This window comes from Haliotis rufescens, unplaced genomic scaffold (assembly GCF_023055435.1).
Source record: "Haliotis rufescens isolate VD_foot unplaced genomic scaffold, xgHalRufe1.0.p SCAF_11, whole genome shotgun sequence".
NCBI classification, from domain to species: Eukaryota; Metazoa; Mollusca; class Gastropoda; order Lepetellida; family Haliotidae; genus Haliotis; species Haliotis rufescens.
Window position 1 is genome coordinate 29084993 of NW_025963791.1, and position 26392 is coordinate 29111384.

Here is a 26392-nt window from a genome sequence, read left to right on the forward strand (position 1 = left end):
ACATTGTGTGTTTCTCATCATATATATTCGTTTGTTGTTTAACGCCGCACTCAGCAGTATTCCAGCTATATGACGGCGGTCTGTAAATAATCGAGTCTGATCCAGACAAACCAGTGATTGACATCATGACCATTGATCCACAAAATTGGGATACGATGACATGCATCAACCAAGTCAGCGATCCTGACCACCCGATCTCGTTAGTCGCCTCTTACGACAAGCATAGTCGCCTTTTACGGCAAGCATGGGTTGCTGAAGACCTATTCTACCCCGGATCAGAGAATAGGTTAACATACAGGGTGAACTGAAGGACGAACGAGTAAAATTTGTAATATATAATGTTATCAATTTAAGACGTATTGTGCGTAAAGTAATATTCTAATGTTAAGATAAAACAAAACCCTCTGCTTGTTAAATTTCCACTTTAAATTTGTCATCTTATCACATTCGTTGTTTTACATGCATCCTAGCAATCATTCACCCGATAAAGAGTGAGTGAGTATGGGTTTACGCCACTTTTAGCAATATTCCAGCAATATCACGGCGGGGGACACCAAAAATTGGCTTCACACATAGCACCCGCCAGATGAAGGAGTAAACATATACTCCGAAACGTTGTATTCCTCATAACAAAGAAGCTGACATCCATAAATTCACTCTATTATGTGTATTACTTCTAAATGCGATTAAATTACTTTATCTGCTACTGTTAGCTGATACTAGTGGAGTTGTGTGTGTGTGTGTGTGGGGGGGGGGGGGGGGGGACTCTAGCCAAAAATAAAGACAACAACTGGGTCAGGAGTGTCATTCACAGTGCGGACACTGCCCCATGATACATGGCCGCATGTCTGTTCTGACCTTTAGTGTCCAGTACTGGCGGTAGTGAGTCACATTCCTGTAGACCTACGTCGTCATTCATGTATACAACAGTCGCGTGCCTTCTTATCTCTGTGACACCACGCACTTGTCACGCTCATAACCCCTCCGTGGCAATTTCGTTTGCCCAACAAAGTCCATGGTTTTCTCGGAATTAACTTGCGTTTTGAGAAGGTTATAATTTATGATACTTAAGATTTATTATCAATATTAATTATACAAACTTATGATAGTATTCATAGTTATTTTCGATATTTTATCTGTATATCATATGTGGCTTCCAAACGGGACATTAAACGCGGTTGATGCAAATCCAAATTGCGTGGATCGATGCTCAGGACATCAATCACTGGATTGTCTTGTCCAGACTCGATTATTTACAGACTGCCGTCATATAGCTGGAATATTGCTGAGTGCGACGTTAAACAACGAACAAAACAAACAAACATTAAATGTAGGTATGTATATGCCATGGTGATATACATTCATACATGATAATATGTAGCATTATTGTTGTACGAAATGAAATATTATTATATTCATGATAAAATATTATTATATCATACCAGTAATATACATGTACCTCACATATCCAGACATCTTAGTATGATGATGATAAGATATTGCGGAGAAGATTTATAACATATGGTTTCTGTAAAGAGAAACTAATAATTTGAATTTGAAAGATGAATGTATATATATGTGTGTATTTTCTGATCTACGTGACCCGTGACGATTCGGGGTAGAATAGGTCTTCAGCAACCCTTGCTTGCCGTAAAATGCGACTATGCTTGTCGTAAGAGGCGACTAACGGGATCGGGTGGTCAGGCTTGCTGACTTGGTTGATGCATGTCATCGATCCCAATTACGTGGATCAATGCACGCAATGATGTTAATGACTGGATTTTCTGGTCCAGACTCGATTATTTACAGACCGCCGTCATAAAGCTGGAATACTGCTGAGTGCGGCGTTAAACAAACCAAAAAACAAACAAACAAACAAACAAACAAACCCGTATAGATATTTCGTTTTCAATTTCACCAGGAATAAGGTAGAAGTTACTCTAGGGAATACACTAATTACCTCAGGCTTCCGTACAAGTTAAGGAAACAATTTGCTCGAATTATCTTTCTCCTGTTCAGGGCCAGTGAGGTTAACAACAAGCTGGTTGATTGAATCGAACAGCCGCGGTGTTGCACGCGGTGTGAGGAGCCACAGTGCGCGTGGGACACAGTACGTCATTTCCGTTACGTTTGTAGCAGACGGTATTTTGCGCTCTATATATATTTACATCGGAGGGTCGGAGGATACTACTTCACGATCAACTCATTTAGTTTAGTTTATTCAAAACCATTCCTTACAATATGACATACAATCAGTACGCCCAGGGCCCAACTGTTGTCAAAATAGGACGGAGTATTTCCAGAGAAGAAACCAATACTGTTGTTAGTTTGAGAAGAACAACCACTGGAAATCCATGGGGTTTTCGTATGCTTGGAGGTCGAGACCAGGGAACTTGTCTCTACGTTCATAAGGTAGGTTGAATAGATAACAGTTTTAAGTGACAATAACAAGTAGTAGAGTAAAAGGAATTTCAGATATGTTTCCTTATTGTGTGGGATTAGGGTAGGGTCAGTTTTTGTGCTTAATTGAGCAAATTATGTAAACAAATACCGTCTGTCATTCTGTGGAGTAACGGAATGACTGTAATAATATATTCATTTATTTGAAGTGGTTCTACTTGGTTGGCATTGCAAAAAGCATTTTTGTGTTTGGTTGCCTTGTCGCACTTTTGATGGCCCTTTTGACGGACTAACCTTATCTAAATGAGATATATTTTCACAACAAACAACTGGGCGGAGAACAAACTTGCGTACATAGCAAAGCCATTTATAAGCATAACACAATATTTGAAACGAATTATGTTCCGTTACTATTCATTTTTATGAGCATACGTAATTATATGTGTGAAGGTCTACAACTGGTGGTGGTTGAGATATTTGTAACGCATTGTGATTAAAGTGGTTATCATACATATGTTGGTAAAATGTGGCATCAAAACAAAACTACCTCGTGAAATGTAAACGGCGTATCACGAAACAGATTGCTCAGAAATGGGTTTATGGATGTTGGTATTCGCAGTTTTGTCGATTTTGTTCAACACATGTTGTTGCTAGGCATATATTTTCAAAGCATTCCGTTAGGCAACACAAGAAGACAACATGTGCCGGCTAATCTGTGTCAATACACCCTCTTCGCAGGTGTATATTTCAAGGTCACGTGCATTATACAACCATAAACATTATTACTGTTTTACTCTGACATCTATTTCATGCATCTGTCTACTGGCGGGGCGCTTTACACCTGAACGATGATGTCTGCCGCATCCCCTCAACTTGGCAGTAACACCCTAATTACTCCCCGCAAGTTGCTTACATGTGACTAGGTCACATGTGCACGCGCCGTTATGTATACACGCGCGGATAGAATTTCACTGTGCCAAATTTGGGGAGTCTGCCATTTCTTGTATATGCAGAGCATCGCTGTGGAGTTTAACAATGCAAACAGACACACTTGCAGCTAAACCACTTTGGCAAATAGATTTACGCTGTATGTACGATGGCAGATCTTTAGCTGAAGCTGCTTACTGACACCATTGCCGAAACCAGTCTGTCATTACGTCACGTCTGAAATTCAGATTAATGAATCTTGTGAATAATCAGATGTAAATACAGATACTATGTGGTGGTGTTTATGATATTTTCCTGACATGATATAACATGAGCCACGCTGAACGCTGTCGTTGATGTCGTTGAACATAATAGGCTACAATAAGGTTTTTTTCAGAAGAGGGAGATAGTAAGAATTAAACACCAATATACCCTATGGCAAAGTTAGGTCCTTTCTCTGAAGGCACCGGGTTTGACTGTGCGGCCTCGCGTCCCTTAGTCGTGCCAGGATCCGGTGGATTTTCAGCACCATACTCGGAATTCGTAGGTGTCTTCTGATGCTACACTTTGCACTCATATAACCATGATATTATACCTTTACGTTTCATACATGAGTCAGTCAATAAGTTATACCACAATATAGATTGCGTAAGGTTGTAATGATTACATAGTTACATTGCATGATGTCACGTTTTATAGGGAATGCACCACCAAGAACGCAGGGAGACGTCATGTCATGACCAGGTGAACTGGAATGTGAGAGCGACTTACGTTGTCTCATTTATTAATCGCAACAATGTTTGACCTTCATTCGACGTTAACTAATAGTCTTGTCGAGGTACATGTACACATATGGGAAATTATATGTGATAGATGGTAAGACATAATAATTTTGACGCGGGACTTCAACATAAGGAACAGTAATCCGCCGAAATATGCACTCAGTACCATAATGTTACACAGACACTGCCACTCCCATCTGACCATACTTGCGAAAATACACTTCCGAGGTCGTCCATGTTACCGGTTTATAGGGAAAGTTAACTCTTTAGCATTGATCTTCGCAGCGTGTTACCCCATGTTACGGTCATCCTGTGGTTACTTCCCGCTGTCATGGACGTGACACAATGCATTTTGTTCGCATTGACAAATGGGAGAATGGGATGGTCAAGATAGCAAGAGCTAATTGTATTTCATTGTGTCCTAAGGAATCCATTTTGAAAAGTAATTTCGAGAAATTGACATTTATTCTTATTTGTCAATGAGGCAAAATGACTCACTCATCAGATACATGGAAAATCTAAGCCCGTGGCTAAGTCTTCCGCTGTCCTTACGAGATGCTTATAATACGTTACGTGGAATACTTTACATTTCCTCCTCCTTAAGCATGGCTAAATTTAAATTTAATGAATTTCATGTCCTGTATCTACACAACAGCTAGGGCTTATGCAGTGTGTTTCGGAGTGGATCTCCACGGCCGTGCGATTTCTCGATGTCTTGTTCGATTACGGAGAAGAACAGGTCCCTTGTATCACATGCTGTTTGTCAAAGTCATCTAAAGTAGGATCGAATGGTCAGGCTTTGTAACGTCTCGGATTACGTGTCTTCGTGTCCCTACGGTGTGGGTCGTTGTTCATGCCTTCATCCACTAGTTTGGCTGATCCAGACTCAATTATTCACAGGCAGCCGTAATATAACTCTAATATAGCTAACAGAGGCATCAAAGGACTTTCAATCACTTCACTAGTCTTTTCGGAAATCGAAATGGAAAATGAAAATGGAAGTTGAAAAATGTCTTGATTGGTTTTAGTATTTATATCCTTGAAACTCCATCGCACGTAGGTTATGCACTCTGAACTGTTTAAAGGAAATGTTTAAAAAATGGGAAATATTATTTCATTTGCGTCCAGTACTGTAAGATGCCAAAGACTTCGAAACATTTTGATTTAAATCAAATGGTCATGCCTCCATGAATCAATGTAGTGGTACTTGATTTCTTGAATCAATATTCACGTAAACAATAAAGTATTATATTGTTACCAAACACTACCAGTGTTTTACCAGTTGTCATTGACTGGAATAACTGGGGTAGGGTTTAACGATGCATTGTCTACAACGATTGTAGGCGAATTATTTCAAATGTCAAACATTGGTGTCTGCAAATTGCAGTCCACACACACCAGATCCAGGAAGTATTTGCTGGAATGTGTTTTGGTAAATTCGATGTAATTAAGATGTTATCTGTCCATCAAGTGAGTGAGTGAGTATGATTTTACGCCGTTTTTAGCAATATTCCAGCAACATCACGGCGGGGGACATCAGAAATGGGCTTCACGCATTGTACCCATGTCGGGAATCGAACCCGGGTTTTCGGCGTGACGAGCGAACGCCACCCGACCGCCCCATGTCCTTCAAGAGTCGCATCCCAAAGGACAACATCGTTTCAGGAAATTGGAAATGCAAATTCGGTCCATCTTTCTAAACACCGTCACTTGTTAAAAAGAAGTATGATAACTTCTGTATCTTCAGGCACGAAGTCATTGATTTTTAAACAGCTGATTATCATAATACATTTCAATGTCATGAACTATCAAAGAAACTATATGTATTATATAATCGGGACACCAATCTGCTCATTCCGCTTTGAATGGCAGCCAATATTGCAATATATGCCTGTATTGGCATCGTGCACGGTTTCTGAGAGTAAAAGTAAAGAGGTACACACCTATGGAACAAGGGGCTATGGGCTTATGTGGCAGAAAACTGGGGAAAATATGATAATTGCTGACATTAATCAACGTGGGTTTCCATCGACTCAAGACAAGAGAAAGAGTTTAAGATTCAAGGAAAGGCGAGTGAAAAAGCTGAAGACTAGCTTTCGGTTCAGGTTTATCTTATTAGCCAAACCAACTGTTTACAAATGTGCGAATGTTTAGGCGTAGGTGGAACCTCTCCTGGCAGACAGACCTTGAGAATAAATATCTTCTCCCACTGTACCCTTGACCTCCCACACGGTGGAAGGTCGTCGAAGCTAAATAGCGTTCCTTAACAGATAATGTGCTGAGTCAAGATTGCAGTGTCATGATCCTGTTTCAACTGTATAGTCATTAAAGTAAATCCTTGCATCCAGGACAGGTTCTTGTGAATGCCATGAGACCAGTTTTATATCAGTTGAACACAAATATCTTCCTGAGGAATTGGCGTAACGCAGATGCATAATTGAATGTAATATGACTTTTATTACAACTAAATGCTGTGTAGGTAGTTACATTTAAATATGACTATAAATTGTCAACGCCAGAGAATAATCATTCTCGTTTATCTGCCGAAACAGATTCCATTGGGCGTAAAAGGCAAAATAGTGGTTAAAATTATATGAATGGCTCAATAAAAATCAGTGCTGACACAGATGTTGAATGGCATTTATAATTACATGTAATAAATGTGATACATTATAATCGTTATCCTCGGTAATCCAATTAAAGATCTCTAATCTACTATAATAAATACCGTGGAACCGTTTTCAAGGATCATGATCATTTAAAGTCATATGCGGAGGGAAATTCTGGTTACAGAAGTGACATCACTTCCCAAAAAGAAACTATGGGAACGAATGGTTCCAGGAAATTTATTAAAACAGAATAGATATATAAGACACACGGTTACCGAGGATGGACGATTGCTCTATTCTTTTTAAGAATTGGCAAGTCTACATATATCACTGGATATTGAAAGCTTGTCACTCCCGTTAACATCTGCACATGAGTTCCTAGCCTATACCCACAAGCAACTTCTGTTCAAACTCTTACACCATTTCGAATTCTATTACAATCAGTATATATAGTCTTCGAAGAAAAGAGGGGATCATGAAATATAAAAGTTAATACCAAGTATTAGAACAAAAACAAAACCCTTCCCATATTCATAAGCAATTTCTGCCAAAATCAGAGTCGAGTGTAGTACGATTCCGACTAAATCATGAGCAAGAACGTTTATATCTGTAAACCTTAATACCCAAACACATCCTATAGTTTGCACGCCCCTCACGCTAGATTGTGCAAGGAAGGGTCACTGGACAGTACTATTGGTGCAACAAACTGACACCCTTTGATGTCCCGTTGGCACGACGTGTGGGTCGACGTTTTGTCTTTCGGGACGACAACTCTCGTGCTTACCGTGCACGAATCGTCAATGGTCACCTCCAGCAGTACAACATCCATAGAACGCCATGGCCAGCAATGAGCCAGACCTTCCCCCATTGAACTCGTCTTGGACATGATAGGAATACGTGTACGTCAACGTCATAAACCGCCGTCCACGTTTGCTGAACTTGGTCAGGTGCTGCAAGAGTGTGACAGACGCCATTGTGAGACTCATACGCAGTGAATGAATGTTTGACAAATCGTGGCGGTATTACGCACTACTGATCCAAAAATGTCAACCTTGAAATTTATCATCTTACCCCTTTCGTCCTTCAAGATTGCTGCCGGTCATAACACCTACTATCATACTTCACTACCGGTTGTAAAGTGTTCCTAATTCGTTCATTAATGTCATACAGCTATTACGAGAAACTAATATCTCTTACAAGTTTTGAAAGAGTCCCTTATTCATATGAAGAGTATATCCGTGCCACAGCATGTAGTTTGTGGACGTATATTGAAAAACATTTAATATGTTTTGTGTGAATCCTATCAGATGAATATTTGTGGGAAAATACTCAAACGCTACAAGAAATGTTGCTACATTCAACCTTGATCGTTCTAACGGAACCAGATATTCCGAAACAGGCTATTAACCTTGGTGGAAGGTAAAAAACGTAGTTGATAAGAAGACAAGCTGGGAAGACTGGCATAGTTCTTCAGGGACATTGGCAATCTTCCAGGTACCTTATGTGTGAACCTTCTCCTGTCACAATGTGATGTACCAACACATTGACCTATCCATACACATTCGCGTTACTCTGTGTAGAGACACTATCAATCACTTATGGTGCTCGAGTAAAGGAGAAACAATAGATGATAACATACGCACTTGCAGAACTAAAACAACAGTGTATGTGATCTGACACGGGTGAAGTAAGAGTGTGTGATTGAGTGTGTTTTGTGTCGCCGCCTGTATCTTTTTGTTTGTTGTTTAACGCCGCACTCAGCAATATTCCAGCTATATGACGGCGGCCGCCTGTATCTATACTGTAGCCATATGCCAGACTGTAACCAATTGGGACTTAAACACGGGTCTTCAATGTGACACCCTGCAACCACTAGAAAAAACATGATTGATAAATGTCTTTGGAAACAAGAGAAGCAAAATATTCCTTTACAAAGATCGTTACAAACGAATCGGTAAGAGTGACGACACCAGGTGTTAGCGCAAAAGGGGACGATCGACACATTTCGATGTATGGATTAAGGATGAACTTATTCACAGTCACACATTCAAGATATACTCACAAATAATACTACCTGTCGTAGGGTAGGACAGGTTTACCCTATTCACGAAGACTTTGTGTCCTAGAGCGACACATATCGGCATGTTCTGCCGTAACAGCAGGTCATTATTTCGTTTATGTTTTTAAACATTTCTTATTTCCATTTCAATATTTGGTATAAAATTCAAGCCACCTCAAAATGTCAGACGCTATAATGACAAAATAGCTACCAACAAGCTGTCGTTTCATCATATTAACTGTCTGCGGTCACTGAACATTTTTCCCTCGATGATGTGATGAGTTTAACCTTTCGGCATATTCTGTAAGCCATTATCATGATCGCGTGTTGTACAATTTGCCACATCTGTAACAATAATCAGTAAAAGTGTTAGGACAGGCTGCACGTGCTCAAATGGACGGGCTCTGCAAAAAATTTAAACGTCATGAAAACCAATACAAGAGAGACGTTCCATGTAAAATTTTGATACAATGTTAAGGTAGGATAAAGTTAACCTTTCATCACAACAGGACAATGACAAATTATCTGACCAAATGGTAGGATGTAAAAATGTATGCAAACAATAATAATGTGCGCTCGTGAACACATCTTAGATGTATCACCCATCTCTCAACAAATGTTGGGAAATGACATTGAGTAATATTCCCTTGCACTTGATGCTTTGCCAGTTAAGAGATTGTTCACATTCAGGCGATTCTGAGCAAAATGTTGCTACAAAGATAACAATGAGAACTACACGAGAACATTAAAAGTATACGTGCATGATATCATTTGTCGATAGTATGTAACAGAATATAATGGCGGCGACACGATTCTCTACCACAAGAGCATCCAACGCGATGAGTTTAGCTGACGGCACAAACGGCATTGATAAAGGAGTGGTAAAATGACGTACACGTTGGACGTAGCTGTACATGGGTGAACAGTGCACGCGAGGTATGCCTTCTAGCATTAGCTGATACCCAGCACGTACTCACTCTATGGAATAAGTTTAACACGTGAGTGGAACCGTGGACAATGTCATCCGAGCACAACAACGTCTTCTAATTCAGACGCAGCTTTCCGTCCGTGATCGTATATCCGCATTCCAGAACCGCATGTAAACGGATGTACTGTTGTGATACAGACATACACCTTTGTTAAAGAATCATCCCAATGACGTGAACGTAACGAGATCCAAACAACTGCCCAGGGATCTTCCGGATCACAATAGGTCTTACTTGAAGTATCCCATAATTTTCATAAGAGAAAGTTAATGAGGATCGAGCGGCTAGTAACTGGTCACAATATTGACCTGGTTGATTGTGTTCCATAGACTCCCGACATCGTAAATCGTTCTTCATTCTATCAACCACTATTTACAGGCCGTCGTGATATAATTGGAAAATTGCTGACTTCAGCTAAAAGTACGGTCATTCTAACATTGACAGACTCCAAACATTTATAACGCCCACGTATAGCGCCTTCGTGATATTTTCTTTGGGTTGGTTTGTTCAAATATCGGTTACTTCATTTTGAGTGGATAAATTTATATCCAAAACCATCTGCGTTTTAAGGCAGTTTGGAATCGATGCCAAACATTTTTACTTGAACTTGTTTTACGCAGTGCACATTCAGCAGAACTTGTTTTCAAAGTATTTATTTATCAAGTAAACCTTTCCGGGGTAGTTGGGGAAAGATTCTAAGTAAGCGTAGTTCTCTCCAAATTCTGTGAAAAACAACCTTCCTTTGTTGCCACAGGCATATTCACACACCATTGGTAATTACATAATACAGTTTGCAGAAACAACACGTTGGCACTCGTCAGCCGACAATTCCAAGGCCGGAGTACTCTTTTCGTGTTTTATCTTGGATACCTTCCCCTGGCGCACGTACTATGCTCTCAGTGGAGTTCACAGCCAGAGATGGGAAATGGTTCCAGAAATCTGTTGGCGCTATTAATCATTAGCAAAGGTCAAATGAAAACAGGTGAACACAAACGTGTTCCTGACTTGACCGATATTTCTGACATGTTATGCAGGGAAGCCCATTTGGTACCAAATGTAACGTTATACATAAAGGTACGGTTTGTAAACACACAATCTTGACAACAGTGCATCGAATATTGATTGGTACACGTCCACGAAGTATTTCTTGCTTTGAAGTAAAGGAACATTGTGATCTGATGTGTGTATAATGGTATGCCCTGAACACTGAACACAAAAATAATACTCAAATGCGCAAATTAGTACATATTTTGTGTTACCGATAGCCTGAAACTGTGTAGTTGAGAGATGTAAGTGCTTCTCCATATCTGGCCTACTCGACTGTAGCTACAGTGATGTTTTATATATAAGTGCATTATCGCTCAATCATATGCCTCCTCACCAAACTGCCTTGACATAAGTACATGTACATATCACTCAAATATGAAGAACTATGCTACTTGGGTTACGTGTCATCAGTGTAAAGATATCTGCTGAATTATGCTTACATTGGTGCGGTGATTCACAAGTACAGGTTTCAATGGCAGTGTATCTTGAAAACCGTTGTTTGTTTACTAAAACCTGCATACGAAATTAACATAGTTTACGTAACTGTATGCGCATTTCATTTTTCTTTGCTGGGCTCAGTTCCCCAAAGCGATCGTAGCGCTACAACATTCGTAAGTCTTAGTTAGAGTATGGGAGTTACGATCACCCCAGCGTCGCGATTGTTTTGCGGAAAGAACCACTGGCGTCGTTCGTGGAATACAACATGACAATTATGACATTGATACATTTTACCTCTATCGATTAATGCGTGATATCATTTCATGGCAAACATCCCAGTACCGCCCACATTTGAAGCAACAACACACCACCATACGTCTTCTGCGACCGATATAATCATAAGAGAACTTTTGAAGCCAAGGTGAGGTCAGTTGTAAGTAGGTAGATAAGGATTAAAGGTGGCTGCTTGTCAGTCGATCAACAGGCTGTGGTAACTAGGCATGATCATAAGTTCTTAACAGATGGTAAAGGAGTACTGTAGATACGAAGATATAAGACTGCTTCTTTACTGTGATGCCAACATATATTCACAACCATACTAGGGGTAACCATGTGTGCCTCTGTGTTAGTGAGTGCGTGCGTGCGTGCGGGCGCGTGTGTGTTTGTGTGTGTGTGTGTGTGTGTGTGTGTGTGTGTGTGTGTGTCCGTGTGTGTGTCCGTGTGTGTGTGAATCATATCATTTCGTTCATCGGAGCAGATATTCATGATGAGCTGAAGCATACATCCTGAACGAGAGATCTCTTAAAGTTAGCGGGAACAGCTTTTAACCACTTACACAGTATGGGGTAGTTAATAGTTATGCTTCTTTCGTTTGGAAACTCTTTGTTGGAGATGTGCAAATTGCTCCTGTAGAAGAACTAGAAGGACATTATATAAGTGTGACACCTCTTGGAACCTTATGCGTAAACAATAACGTATTGAACCCTTTTTAAGTCAGTGGAAGGTAGTTGTTTATAAATTAATATTGCCATTGTTTCTATATTCATACAAAAACGTACATTCGTTATCGTCTTGATAGCGGACTCGAAAATCTAACATTAAAGTACATTATAAACTGTCTTACTTCCATGCTGTCGTATCACGGAGTGCTTCTGCTGATAAACATTGGGCGCTTTATATCAACAATGAAGATAATAGTATGACGACTTGATTTATTACAGTTCTTATAGAATAATCTCCGATCGCACAATTATGGGTTATTTTGGTTTCAGTATCAACTGTAATCGGCTGTGATACTGCTGGTCTGACGCTTCGATAATATCATATCATAGTACCCGAAAAGTGAAGAGAAGAAAAGTCGCAATGGTTTCCATTATCATGTTCAGTGTACGGAATTTTAAAAATGCGAATAATCGAGCACATTTGTGACATGCATTGTGTTCTGCGTCCCCTTTGTACATAGTTAACTTAAGCCACATGTTGACGTTCACAGAAAGAAAGAGAAATACAAGTGAGTGTTTATTTGAGTGCAGTGCACTATACAATTATCAATCTGGCATGAGTTCCGGGTGGCAGCAGGCAACTGCATTGCTTTCTACAACGTTCTAAGTGTTTACACGTGGCGTCCTTCTCCCAGACCCTAACAAAACACAGTAACTGCTGTCATATGTATGTGTAAACCTTTCGTTGCGCGCAATAATGTAGATACTGACATGTTCTTGGCACGGAACGACGGTTTGCTCTTTGTCAAAGTTACACAAGAACATAAATATGGATGGACCTGCTAACAACGTAATATATTTCTTATTTTCGTATCCCCATGTAAAATTACCTGATACTACGACTATTTCTTATGTAATACAAGATTACTACAACACTATGCTTTCAAGTGATATTGTATTTTATGTGTTGTTAATTTCTATACTACAAAACAGATGACGTGCTTGGCGTTTGTGAAGATATCAAGAGCATTTGTAATGGAACGTGGATCTTGTATATATGCGTATGTCAATAAAAAGGGACAAAGTAAACAAAAGCAGATTTATAATTACTGCTAGATGTAGTAATGCTACATGTTTCTAAGTGCGTGTGAGCGTGCGTGCGTGTCTGTACGTGTGTGTGTGTGTGTGTGAGCGTGCGTGCGTGTGTGTACGTGTGTGTGTGTCTGTCTGTCTGTCTGTCTGTGTGTGTGAGGGGTGGGCCAGGGTGTGGTGATCAGATGTCAAACAAATTCCTCCCTGAGTGTCCGAGGTTTAATCTGTATACATGTACACACCAATAAAGATTATGCTATACAGTATTTAGTTTTCCAGTCCAAGTACTTGTTTCCACCATCTTCGTGGCCCATTTGGAAGAGTAATTTATGACATCTCCACCTCGCACAACAACAGGCTTACAAACAGACATAATATCACGAAGTCATATATCACACTCAGTCTCGGTGTCTGAGTAGATAAGAATGCTAGTTTCAGTATTTACTATCGATTGTTTTCTGAAGCGTGGAAGTCACAAGACCTTTTTATCGGAACATTGCAGACGAACAACAATGCACTAGCGTGCGGTAGGAAAACATGTTCCGCGTCAGCTCTTTGTTTAAAGTTTGTGTTGGACATCACATACCTTAAAAGCATAATGTTATTTTGTTAACTCGTATGACCATCACAGATTTAGACCGTCCGTGTTCATTTTAGCCAATGACAACACCTGGTCTGCTTTTGGCATAGATAGAGTGAGTGAGTTTGGTTTTACGCCTTCCAGCAATATCACAAAGGTGGGCAACAGATTTGGCGTGACCAGTGACCGCTCTAACCACGATCTACACGACCGCCACATGAGAGAAGGAGTGAATGAACCGACTGTTGAGCCCTCGTTCACGTCAATGAGCGCCACATGTATAGACCAAGTAATTCAAACCTTCAAATTGCACTCAGTCATATTTATCGTTAATGAGGAAGTGGGCAGTTCCGGCTTATAAACTTTGATATTTTATTGCTTTACCGGGCTCTAGACTGGGAACAATCCACGTTTCCGCTTATTTGTATGCGTGAATGTTCGTCGTAAATAGGTGCACATGCATGCTGTATATGGGTCATGACCACTGACCCAGTTAGTGAAAGTTATTACTCGTGACGTACATATATTCACTAGATTAAGGTTCAAAGGTGTAAATTTGAAGTAATCTGCATGATTTCACATGAAAATGTTAACTGAAAAATGTAGACAAAACACAAATAGTAAATATTAACACAGGGGGGAGGGCGTATAACACACAAACATACAAGTAGCAAAAGGTCCGCTCCCCTGTGTATGTACGTACTCGAATCTCATAAATTGCATCGTCGGTAATAAAACAACCCAGTAAACAGGACTACATGCCATGTACTCTGTCACTGCCCTGGTGTCAAGGTTATGCTTACTGCGGTAATGTCTAGAGAATGTGAGCGTCTATTACGTGGCCGTTTCCGTCAAAAATATTTCTGACAAAGAGTCTACATCATAATGCTGCAATATATCAACTTAGTCAAGTCTCGCGAGGTACCTAATGATCACGGTTGTCAAACGGATAAGAGCTTTTCAACTTTATATGTTTATGTGTATGTGATGGCATGTGTCCGATCAAGTAATATGTTCGTAATTATTCTAAAATATCTAATGGTTTGTAGGCCAAAGGTATTCAGAAAGTGCTCTGAAGATTCATTAGCAAAAAATGGCAGTATTATTAAATGGTAAAATTTTCACGCTCATGATTATGGTATAATCGGAATTGTATAAGGGGCTCTGCTTTTAGCTGGTATTTCTTATGATAAGGCTTTGTCACATAAAAAATAGTATCAGAACATGCCGTGCGTTATCCGTGAACTTACAGAATACACAATCCGTCGTAGAAAGAGTACCACGTGTCTTATATTTTTTTATATCATATACACGTCTGCGTTTTGTTTTGTCCGGCTTGCACGGTTGGTTGTATGGTGTTTTAGAACGAAGCTGGTGCATGTAGATGGGAGGAACGTGTATATACCGTGTCTTATGTAATTAGATGTTTGTAATATATGCTGTCACGTTACTGTTGACGTTTGTGCAATCATAATTCTACTCTAAACTTATTAAGCTGTCGCCCTACATCATAATGGCTGAAACATATCACCGTGAGATATATTAACTGTAACAGTAGAGTCTGACGTATTTAGGTTATTGTGTTGTTATTTACAGCCCACGGGCTCTATTGTATCATGAATGAAGTTTCATATTATATATGTGAGGTGAAGTGAAACGTGTGTGTGTTTGTGTGGCTGCTTGTACTAGTCCGGACTGATGCCGATTTAAAGCGCTAGCTCACTGAGATACCATGCCGCAGTTTAACATGAATACCCCACTCAGACACAGTATACTGACTCCGAGCCGACCAGTCCTTGTTTTAGCCCCTTAATGCCGAGCGCCAGACAGGGTAACAACAAGGACCATATTTTAACGTCTTTTGGGATCGAACCCCGGACCTTCCGCTCTCCGGGCGGACGCTCTACCACTAGACCACAGAGGCGGTCCATATTATTTATAATTATATGTAGAACATAGTGTAAATAACATCAACATATCTATTTTATTACAACGGGAGGATGGAATTGACTATTACAACTTGCAATTACATATAATTAGCCATTGCTGGACATGAAATATGTCGTGAATATGGTAATTGTGAATAATTTACTTAATGGGAATATTTCAACAACGGGTTTTGTCACTTTAATTATAATGTCCATAAGGCCATTCAATACTTGCGTGATTACACTTTATTGTGCAATTGGGATAGTTATATCATGTGTAGTGTGTTTTTATACATGCAGGTGAACAGTAAGAGTATAGCTGAAAAGAGTGGTTTGAAACCAGGGGATGGACTCCTCTCCATAGCCGGGGTACCGACAGATGGCATGACACATGACCAAGCCAAGATGGAGATTTTGAGGGCAGGAAACGAACTTGATTTCTTTGTCAGAAGGTGAGACAAGGCTTAGAGTCCATGCATATACGTTTGAAAAATGCGGTAATATGAATTAGGAAGTGCACCTTGTTCAACAGCGGTGTGCCATGACGACTGGCTTTATGAATGATATATAATAGTTATGATATATATTAAATATAACTAATATATATTAGTTGTAAATGGCATGATTGATTTATCATTGTCAATATTGCAGAACTTACGGCGATCGAAGTTGATTATTTGATTAGAATGACACAATTATTTTGTAATTCCGAAAACTGGCGGCTAAAAGGGATGTGAAGATGACATTCGTCGTTTCTCTTGAGTCATTGTTATGTGAAAGATCAGATTTCACACATAATCCAACGGTCAAAAACCTTTGTGTGTAGCGTTGTGTCATTTACTCGTCCCAGCATCCTGAGTTCGATTCGGCAATAAATCTACCTTACTCGCCCACCCTAACAAATAACTAGCGCGATAGGCAAGTAGACAGTAAACAGATGTCTAGATGTGTGACATATTTGCTTAACACTTGTCTTCTGTGAATTGTCTTCTCAGAAACGCCGTGTCTGTCGCGACAGAAAACATCAAACGTCAACAAAGTACGGAAGAGCCCAGGGCGGAGATTATCGAAGAGCCTTCAGTGTTCGATACTGGATACCAAAACCCAAACGTTCAGTCAAGATCGTTCAAAATCCTCCAGGAATCCCTCAACTATACAGATGCTGCAGATATTGGTAAGAGCGTTTGACGTCAATTAAATCTTTTGTATTATATACCTCTCGACATGTACCCGAATTGTTTGGATATGTTTCGCTGCTAATAACGTTCCACGTAAAGATATTGTAGTGTAGATGCTAGAATTATTTACTCGAAATTCCATCTGTAGCGTAAATATTGCAATGTTTCAGTCGCTGCAGTTGAATTCAAAATAATTCGTTATTATTTTATCAAACGTAAAATTTGATCATTACTTAAAAAGGTGCATTAAAGTTAACAGGAAATAGTAACATTGCTTCATTCCATGCTTTCTATTTCTACTTGTGCTTCCCTCGTTAGTTTCAGTAATTATAATATCTAAAACTTCTTTGGTTGTGTTGTGGCTGTGTGAAGTTATTACTGATAGAACCTAAATATATCTCTATTATGATTATACACAGCCTAGTCGCTTTGGTATTAATGCAGAACATACGTAAGTTTTGAGTTGCCGTAGGTTTCTTGTGATTAAAGTATGTATTTTGCAGTACAAAACGTGTGAGTGTACATATGTAGGACTCAGACGTCATATCATAACGAGGATATGCCACGGATTAGAGTCCCGCCATAGATCTGAGTCCTACAGATATATACTATAGTGATGTGCCTGTATAGCTAGTCGTTGGATAACTGAATGTTTTAATCTGTCACTTAACACTTTTGGAACACAGAACTACCGTGCGACCTGTAGTGCTAAATTCCAATAATTAAAAGGAGATTCAATCATTTAAAACGAACCATATGACCCAAAGGGGTCAAGGGGGGCACGGGTGGCCCAGACGTCAAAGGCGCCGCGATTCGCTGGGCAGAGTTGCGTCCCTTGGGCACGCCAGAAACCTATGATTGTGGGTTCAAATCCCGGTTCGCCCCGATAATGTTTCTAGGTTTGTCAGCACCATACCCGTGCTCGTGGGTTTCACCGAAGTGGTAAACGTCTGAGACCAACATTACTTCGGGCTTTCTTCCACATTAAGCTGACACGCCGTGATATAACTGGAACACTGTTAAAAGCGGCGTTAAACCCAACTCACTCACTATGATGGTCAAGACAAAGGCTATTGATACAGTAAACGCTTCGTACACAGCTGTTCATGGGTGTTTGGAAGTCTACAATGTCTGTCGTGTTTGCTCCTAGTTACGGATTACCGATCCCAGAGCATACCAGAGGAAGGATTATTGCCCATGCAAGCTTTTCTCTAGTTCCGGAATAACCTATAATATCGACACTGACATGTTTTGACCAGTTAGTGAGTATAGCAAATCTAGCAGAGTTCACAGAATGGAACTAACTTCTGCAAGCTGCTTTTCAAATTGTGTTCGCTTTTTTTCGAATGAACTCCTGAAAGTGAGACCAGATTTTCGAATCTATGATTGGCTACTTTTCGTGTTTCCAGCATGACAGTTTGGGTGATGTTTTTCATAGTGATTTAACTTTAATAAGATCGATGACTACCTGCCGTTCTGATACAGCCGAGACCTTCCTATGGATCAATGGAACCATTAATCGTGTTTTTGCTTTAGAAACACTAACCAGAGATGCTTTAGGGTGGCTTTTTAATCAATTATATGTTGTTCTGCAGTAATTGCAGCTCACTGGGTATTCCGTGACAGACATTAATACTCTCTCTTACCATAAGGAACGTTACTATCAATCGATCCGTAGGTCGTCTACCGCTTTCAAACTTATGCATCAGGGACCTGCGCGGTTTACCTAGAATCTCATGTCTGTCTTCGTCCTAGATTCATTGGCCTAACCACCTATTTCACGGGGTATTTATTATAAATATCTTTACAAGAAAGTCCATTTGGAAGAAAAGGTCACCAATATGTTAAATCGGCAGGTATTTATTTTAATTAATAATGTGCATGACATTTGAATTTTGGCGTAAGAATTAACCGTTGCATGATTCCTAAATAACGGCTTGATTGAAATGGTTAGACCTTATATGTCAATTGCATGTATTTTGTTTGTTTACCCATATTGAAATAAATCAGGATACAATGACTTCCTACTTATGTCAGCCCAACAGATAAAATACTACGGAATTTACAAGCTTGTTGACAATATGTCAGGGAAGTTTCGTCAAGAAATATAAAAAGCTGTTTTCATCACTACAAAGCCTAAACATCTTTCCCGTAATGTGGAAAACATTGAAATGAATTTCATTATTTTAGCGCAGAAAGATTTCGGATGAAACTGAACCCATTCTGGCATATATGTAACTGTGTACACCATCTCTGAGATAGTATATCAGTGAGCTCGTTGACAACATGTGGAGCAGATAGTAGTGTACAGGAACTGACATCCATATTAGCCGGCAATTGAATAACATTCTCCTTATGCAGTGTTGGTCTGCCCAGTATGTACTGAACACAATTTAGGTATCATTCGTATTTTGGAGAATATTTTTATGAAATTGTGTGCTCAGTCATATATCTAAAAAAATCAAACTTTGTTTCAGTATATTTACTTTATATGGTTAGCATCAAAACATTTCATGTTCATTAGAATGGTTACGCCATCAGGTTCTCAATCTCATTATAATCAGACCGGTAGCGAGAACTAAGATCTGATTTTGATGAGATTGTCAGGTTCTATTTTGACATATTTCTTATCGGTAGTGTTACCAGTTTTGTGCCATTGCTCTTTGTGTCACTCAGTTAAAGTACACAAAAGTCACGTACGTTTATGCACCTTGAGGTTTACAGTTATGCATACAAAACATAGACGCACATTCGCTTGGAGACAGCATGAGGGTTATGTCACATGATCAGTATGATACAATTAATGTGTATTGATGAATGTGACCCAAACCCGTATAATTGTGTGCGATTTGCAGTGTGTGCAGGGTTGATTTCGGATAGCCCACTAACTCCATCCAATGTCAGTGTGCTAATGACTGACATTGTTCTTAAAACCTTCTTTGCATTTTTAATAGGAAAGTTTGAATGATTATGGCGTCTAGACAGGAAGCATCTGTTCCGCCATAATGTCAAGAACGATGATCATTTCTGAAAAAAATATCCAATGAATTCTGGCATGAAGCTTTAACATGGATTGAATCTAGTGTTATCTTTTACGTATTTGCATATGTAGGTGTTAGCAGAGATTTCGTATGATTGTGGAATTTGTTTTGTTGCTTTTACTTCAGTAATATGGTAAATGTTTTAGTATCTCTATTCATATTTTGTTTTAAATAATAATTTAGGGTTACCTCGTCGATTGATAGTTATATTAAATATCTTAAATTAATGATTCCATTCTGTATTTCAGCAGAAATATACCTTCAAACTAGTCGTGTTAACTCAACAATGTAACTGGCTATGTCGTCTCGAACTACCACAGTTACGTCGACATCTATATAATGGGTGGTCCCGAGAAATTCGAGTTAACGTAATTTCAAATATATGCTCCATGATCGTCTGTTAATAATTGTATTCTGTCTCTCCCATAGACAACGATGGGAAGCAACCAGGCTTCTACTACTGTCCTATGTCTTCAATCAAAAACTGATGCACTCTATGCCATTTGTGAACTGACAAGATGAACTCGTGCGACACGTCACCCATCTGTAGTCAGCACCCAAGTGACCACTGTCAAAACGTTGGCTAGTGTTCATCCAGGTTCGGATCATCACGAGGAGTTCGAGCAAGAGCAACAAATCACCCTCTTTTCTGATATTTTGGAATTTTCAACATGATGCTTCGTTGTCCAGCCTCCCATTTGATGAAGATAATGAAGAATTAATTGAACTTTTAAGTCAATATCAACTCTATAAACATAATCGGTGGTAGAATTCTTTACATATAATGCGGTTGGTTTGATTTTCATTTTAAGAAAAAGTTCCAAATAAAATGTCTGTGCCTGTCCCTTACATATGTTCCTGAAAGAAGACTGCTTCCAGGGTTTGTATATTTTGTAAAGGTATAATGGTAGAAATTCGAATGTGATGTATAGAGTATATTATTATACTAGGCACAGTTAAAAATTGTGTTTTATTATCCTATTTATTCATAAAAGCTATTATCAACATGTTGAGCAATTTCCAAGTATATAGATGTACATTTTGCAATATTGTAAACATTTACCTGTTATTATGGCCTGGAGATGATTATGTTCTATGCATTACGTGTAAACTACAAGACACCCATGCATATGTCAATGACTTCTCTTGTTGACGGCTTTAGGAATGTTTTCAGACCTTTCGTGTGAACAAATGTATTTATAAAATAAATGTAAAAATAATTTGCGACTTTTGTTTCCTTTTTTCTTTTTGTGAGGAAGAGGATTTAACGATGAATAGTCACATGATCCTCCGACATCATAAGAACATAACAGCTGCATTCATCTATGACATTTATATTACGTATGACATGAATTACCAAGTAGAAGTGGTGAGTAAACATCACATTTCCCACAACACGAAATACAAGTCTACCTTGTGAAGCACAGTTCCGTCTCCCCCGCACGATATTGCTGGAATATTGCTAAAGAGCGGCGTAAAACCATACTCACTTATTCATTCACTCACCCACAAGTCTACCTTCCAACATTTTACAATTGTTGACGGTGTCATGTTGTTTTGTTTCGTGTTTATAAAGCGACAAAACTCTTTCCAGATCCAATAGATATATCTGCATAAAGCAGAGTCGATTGTACGATTCCGACTATATATCTTGAGCATGTGTTTATAAATCGCTATCAAATTGTAATGATACCAGGTGCTCGGAAAAAGGCGGGCGCAACCCGCCCCACCGATAGCATCCGTCACAAACACATGCAAAGGCAAGTTGACCTAGAAAACACGGGAACATATGGTATAAGTCACAATAGGGAATTGCATCGGACATCATTTTTGATACTGATGCGTCAAATTTGGTAATGTCCTCCACATGTCTGTCATAAAAACTTTTGAAAGCTTTACTGAGGCCTTAAATGTTGTAACCTTGATCAAACAACTTATTAGCAAGAGTCGTATGACGCTCTTTGAAATCTTGGTAGAAAGAGCATGCTCGATTGTATCGCAAAAGTTGTGAAATGTAAACACCAAAGGCTGGAGCTGCTGGAATATTGCTAGACATGAAGGGAAAGTTGACTATTGGAAAGTTGAAGTCATCCCTCTGTTCATACAGTCTTGTGGAGAGGGTTTTGTCGCTCTGAATCTTTATGCATAGATCTACATATGAAATAGGGAATTAAGTATGACACGAAACATAATATACCATGTTTTCTAAAACTTGTCAAAATCTAAAATGTGATAACATATATTCGAAAATATTTTACAAGAAAGGCGTGGCAGGAAATACATTTGGAACTGAATTATTCGTGATAGTTGAAACCAAATTTCAAAATGTAATCTTAATCAACATTTTACCTTGCATTGTCATTACACAATGCAAGGGTCAGTTCATCCCAGAAGGTACACATTGCAGAGTATTACAGTCACCGTGCAATAAATAGAGACAGTTAAGGGCACTGAAGAATCAGTGTGCACATTTAACGGTATCCCAATTGTGTGGATCAACGCTCTTGCTGCCAATCACTGGATTGTCTGGTCCAGACTCGATTATTTTACAGACCGGCCTCATATAGCTGGATAATTGCTGAGTGTGGCGTTAAACAACAAACCAAGCAACCTTATTAGTATCTCTTATTGGAAAATATGCCAGCGGGAACAGTAACTGTGCTTCATTTCAAGTAGTATAAGTTGTTATGTTTTATCATAACAAATTCATTGACAAAATCCTTAACTGGTAGCAGGAGACATAGAAACACGCCCTAACAGAAAGTGGTGTCACAACTCGATTAACAGTGTCAGGTGTGACCACCATTCGCATTGACAAAGGCAAGGTTACGGTGGTGCATTACAACACTACGTGATTGAAAATAGCCTGGCTGGGGGGTGTTTTTCGACACGTCAACCCATTAATGGTCCAACTGAGCTATGGTTACCGGCTGGGTTTGATCCTGTCGTAGACGTCTACCCGTCAGATCCTAGACATATTCTATGGATGAGTGGTCTGGACAAACAGTCGGCCATGACAGTAAAGCAATGTTATGCTGCCTCAAAAAGTATGTTACAACACGTGCAAAATGTTGGAGGCATTAAACTGTTGCAACGTGACGTTACTTCCCAGCACTTGCATAAAGGGTAGAACGTTACGCGCCGATAGCGTACGTCATTCAAATTGCCATTAACAATGAAGAGTTATGTTCACCCATTAGTTGTGATGACATCCCATACCATGACACTTCCACCCCAAACTTACGACGTTGAGTAACGCAAAAGTCGCTAAAACGTTGACCCGGACGCCTGTGGACCCTTTGAACGACCATCAGATCTGTCAAGATGAAACCTGGACACATCTATGAACCTGTATCTTCATGAATATGTATTGAAAGGTGCATTATTTGATTTCAGGATAAATGTATTGTTATTGACTCACCGTTACTTTTTTTCCGTTAGTATATATTATGGCATTCGTGGTAACTCGCATGTTTCAGTGATTGCTAATTGTGGCAATAGCAGGAGGACAAAGTCAAAGATGGACTCAATTCACTTTAGTACCATATTTGATACATTGTTCCCACATGCATATCTACCATTGTACATCTCGGTAAGATTGCTTAAGACTACACCACAATTTCCCTTTGGGTTGCCAGCAGCGCAGTTTACTCCGTGCAGATGCAAGATTTAGGGGGCTTCTTGGGAAAACGTTGTTAAATGTCGAAAAATCGAAAAAATTCCATAACTTAAATCTTAGAGTTCTGTCATATTCATAAACACTTGAGACCCGTGAAGATCCGGGGTAGAATAGGTCTTCAGCAACCCATTCTTGCCGTAGGAGGCGACTATGCTTGTCGTGAAAGGCGACTAACGGGATCGGGTGGTCAGGCTCGTTGACTTGGTTGAAGCATGTGATCGATCCCAATTGCGTGGATCGATGCTCATTATATCAATCACTGGATTGTCTGGTCCAGTCTCGATTATTTACAGACCGCCGCCATATAGCTGGGATATTGCTGAGTGCGGCGTAAAACAACAAACCAACCAACCAACATAAACACTTGAGCAATGCGATTGAAGTAGCAAATGGGTTCTTGTAGAAGAGTATTAGAAACCTATATGGTCTTATTAAAAGCAATTACGCTATTAACTATAATAAGACATATTTTCAGTATCGTATACAATCATGGTATTTGTTTTTCATCTCAAATACGCCACCGCAGCTATGGTTACAAGAAATGACTAAGGCCAACCTATACCATTGATTTAGAGCATTAGTTTCCCCTTCTTTGTGAACCATTTGGACTGCTGCATAAAGTAAGAATAAGACAAATTTAAAGTCAGAAAATGTTTATCTCGCTATTGGGATTCTTCAGTTTATATTTGAAAATTTAAGTGATCAAATACATTTCATACAACGACCATCTGTGGGTTGGGTGGAAGTTTGATTCTTTTACGGAAATCCTTCACTATAAGGAGGACGAGTCAATGGGTCGGTGCGGAAATAGCACGTCTGGCACGTGAGGTAATTATGAAATATTTTCTCAACAGTTCGGCACTCTGAAAAAATAGTTTGTCTAACACGCCCGACACCTATTATAACACATTTTGCTGTGCATGTTAAGACTGTACTTTTAAAATCACAAGTACATCTAATATCATACATGCAACTTTGTGTGTATTTAGATCTCTCTTGTAATGAAATTGAAGCCAATGTTATTTCTGTGGCGGGTTGTAGCATTTTATGACCGCTTCATTCAATTCATTTCACTACAACTTGCTACACACATTAGCTTTGTTTGTTTGTTGTTTAAGGCACCATTCAACAATATTCCAACTATATGAGACCCGTGAAGATCCAGGGTAGAATAGGTCTTCAGCAACCCATGCTTGCCGTAAAAGGCGACTATGCTTGTCGTAAGAGGCAACTAACGGGATCGGGTGGTCAGGCTCGCTGGCTTGGTTGATGCATGTCATCTTATCCCAATTGCGTGGATCGATGCTCATGATATCAATCACTGGATTGTCTGGTTCCAGACTCGATTATTTACAGACCGCCGTCATATAACTGGAATATTGCTGAGTGCGGCGTTAAACAACAAACCAACCAAACAACTCTATGACGGCGGACTGTAATCGACCAAGCCTGACCACCCGATCCCGTTAGTCGCCTCGAGCTTACCACAAGCAGGAGATGTTGACGATCAACTTTAACCCGGACTTTCACGGGCGTCTCTCTTTCTCTGCTTTAATCGCTTTAACCACTTGGCTATCTCACTGCCCAACTGACAGTAAATGACGCATGTCTTATAAACAGTCAGTATTCAGTTTGTTTCTGTAAACAATCTCCCCGTACGCCCATTCCATTGCCTTTCCGCATTACACGCATACGGTAAGCTGTTGGATGTGGGTGAACGTGCGAACGAAGCTGCGCAAACATTACAACGTAACACACTCAAATGCACATCTATCTGGAGTATGTATATATATATATATATATATATATATATATATATATATATATGTGTGTGTGTGTGTGTGTGTGTGTGTGTGTGTGTATATATATATATATATATATATATATATATGTGTGTGTGTATACATGTATATATATTTTAAAATTTTGAATATAGAATCATTGTATTGTATATACTAGTAATAGTGTCTCCTCGGCCTGCCCAGGCCTTGCTTAAAAAATATGATGTATTTTATCTATATGACTATTGATCTGTATTTTATGCGTGACACTCAAATAAACAATTCATTCATTCATTGTATATCAGTGTCGGACCGGATGATAGACAATCCGAGTTTAGTAGTGCCACACAACGGAGGTAATTATGTAATATTTTTATTGTTTTGCAACAGATGCCGGTTATTAACCGCTACCGTTTCACGTGCAACGTGCTATATAAACACCTCTCATTTGCCCCCTGTGGTTATTGTAATGAATGACAACGAGTTCATTACTTAATGCATTCTAGAACAGACAGACAGACAGACAGACGGATATATACTCTTTATGTCCTTTAATTTCTATTTCTAAGGTTACAATTAGCATGAAATGATATACATTTCATCTCAGATCAGAACAAGTAACTACATCTATGTACAGGCAGTTTCATGAGTTACAGAAAAGATTAACATCAGTTAACGTTGTAGTTATTCCACACGTAAACAGTTTGACATAAAATAAACATACAGCCTTACATCTTACTTATATCTCCAGATATATGCCTGTCAATAGTGATTTTACAGATGTAGAATGCTGTCTGAGGCATTGCAACAACTCAGGTTAAAAACAGCATAGTGCTTTTTACAACATTTTAACGACATAGTTTTTAACTTTGAAGTATTTAACTAAACACGGGGACCACGTTACGGGATATTAATTTCACTAAC

The 26392-nt window shown here is 39.3% G+C and overlaps 1 protein-coding gene across 4 annotated transcripts; it reads left to right on the forward strand.

Annotated features, from left to right (window-relative positions):
- The first annotated feature begins 2107 nt into the window (after window positions 1–2107).
- Window positions 2108–21228, forward strand: LOC124132599 (PDZ and LIM domain protein 4-like). Of its 4 annotated transcripts, none has more exons than XM_046496583.2 (5): window positions 2108–2412; window positions 16090–16241; window positions 16785–16963; window positions 18118–18229; window positions 20438–21228. In XM_046496583.2, the coding sequence occupies exons 1-4, from the start codon at window positions 2242–2244 to the stop codon at window positions 18180–18182; spliced, it is 567 nt and encodes a 188-aa protein (XP_046352539.1). In that variant the 5' UTR covers window positions 2108–2241; the 3' UTR covers window positions 18183–18229; window positions 20438–21228. The 4 variants fall into 4 exon arrangements, with proteins under 4 accessions (XP_046352539.1, XP_048248469.1, XP_046352541.1 ...); XM_048392512.1 differs by having other exon boundaries at window positions 18118–18225; XM_046496585.2 differs by lacking the exon at window positions 18118–18229 and adding an exon at window positions 17387–17418 and having other exon boundaries at window positions 2109–2412.
- Window positions 21229–26392: the final 5164 nt, after the last annotated feature.